This window comes from Penaeus monodon, chromosome 19 (assembly GCF_015228065.2).
Source record: "Penaeus monodon isolate SGIC_2016 chromosome 19, NSTDA_Pmon_1, whole genome shotgun sequence".
Classification (NCBI taxonomy): domain Eukaryota; kingdom Metazoa; phylum Arthropoda; class Malacostraca; order Decapoda; family Penaeidae; genus Penaeus; species Penaeus monodon.
The window spans coordinates 14,615,274-14,616,042 of record NC_051404.1 but is presented as its reverse complement, the minus strand read 5'-3'; the positions used below and the strand labels follow the sequence as shown (position 1 = coordinate 14,616,042).

General features: G+C 44.3%; 1 protein-coding gene across 1 annotated transcript in view; it reads left to right on the top strand.

Moving 5' to 3' along the window:
• Window positions 1–756, top strand: part of LOC119585338 (endoplasmic reticulum aminopeptidase 1-like) — a 35,059-nt gene extending 34,303 nt beyond the window's left edge. The window contains exons 16-17 of the mRNA XM_037934009.1: window positions 95–317; window positions 570–756. Of these exons, the coding sequence (XP_037789937.1) occupies window positions 95–317; window positions 570–734 (388 nt within the window). The 3' untranslated portion in view covers window positions 735–756. The remainder of the gene's footprint in view (window positions 1–94; window positions 318–569) is intronic.
• The last annotated feature ends 13 nt before the right edge of the window (window positions 757–769 follow it).

Genomic DNA, 769 nt, shown 5'->3' with positions numbered 1-769 from the left:
TCATCCGGATAGTTTTTGCTTTAGTGAAACTTTCTGTGGATTGTGCAAATAGCTAAAGACACCCCACGCTAACCCCATCTCCAAATTCCCTCAGATACCTCGAGTACACTCTTGATGGCTCCAAGATCAGGCCACAAGATGTGATGATTGTCCTGAGGGAGGTGAGCCAAAACCCTGGTGGAAGGCTCTCTGCCTGGAGGATGGTACGTCAGCACTGGACACAGATTTCACAGCTCTTCGGCCACGGCTCCTTCACCATTGGGGCAATCATTAAGGCTGTCACTTCTCCTTTCACATCAGCTTTTGACTTGGGCGAGGTTAGTGCTTAGGTATTTTGTCTTTAGTTTAAAGGTGTGTATGTACTTGGGTATTGTGTTTTTAAAGGTGTGTATGTACTTGGGTATTGTGTTTTTAGATTGAAGGCTTATGTATATACTTTGTTCAAAGGATTACTTACAGCAAGTTCAGAGTACTATCTCTGTAAAGATAATTGAACTCTTTAATGAAGTCTTTGTACTCTAATGATACATGCAATGTATATAATCTAAAGGCTGCTTTGCATTCCATAGGTTGAGTCATTCTTCAGCAATGTAGATGTGGGACCTGGGGAGCGTGCACTTGCCCAGGCACTCGAGACCATCAGACTGCACATTCAGTGGCATGAGCACAACCTGGACGACGTGACACAGTGGCTTCACCAACAGCTGTCCAAGCCAGAAGGGAGAGATGAATAGGGTTAGACTTAGCCTTCATAGAGGATGGATTTTGT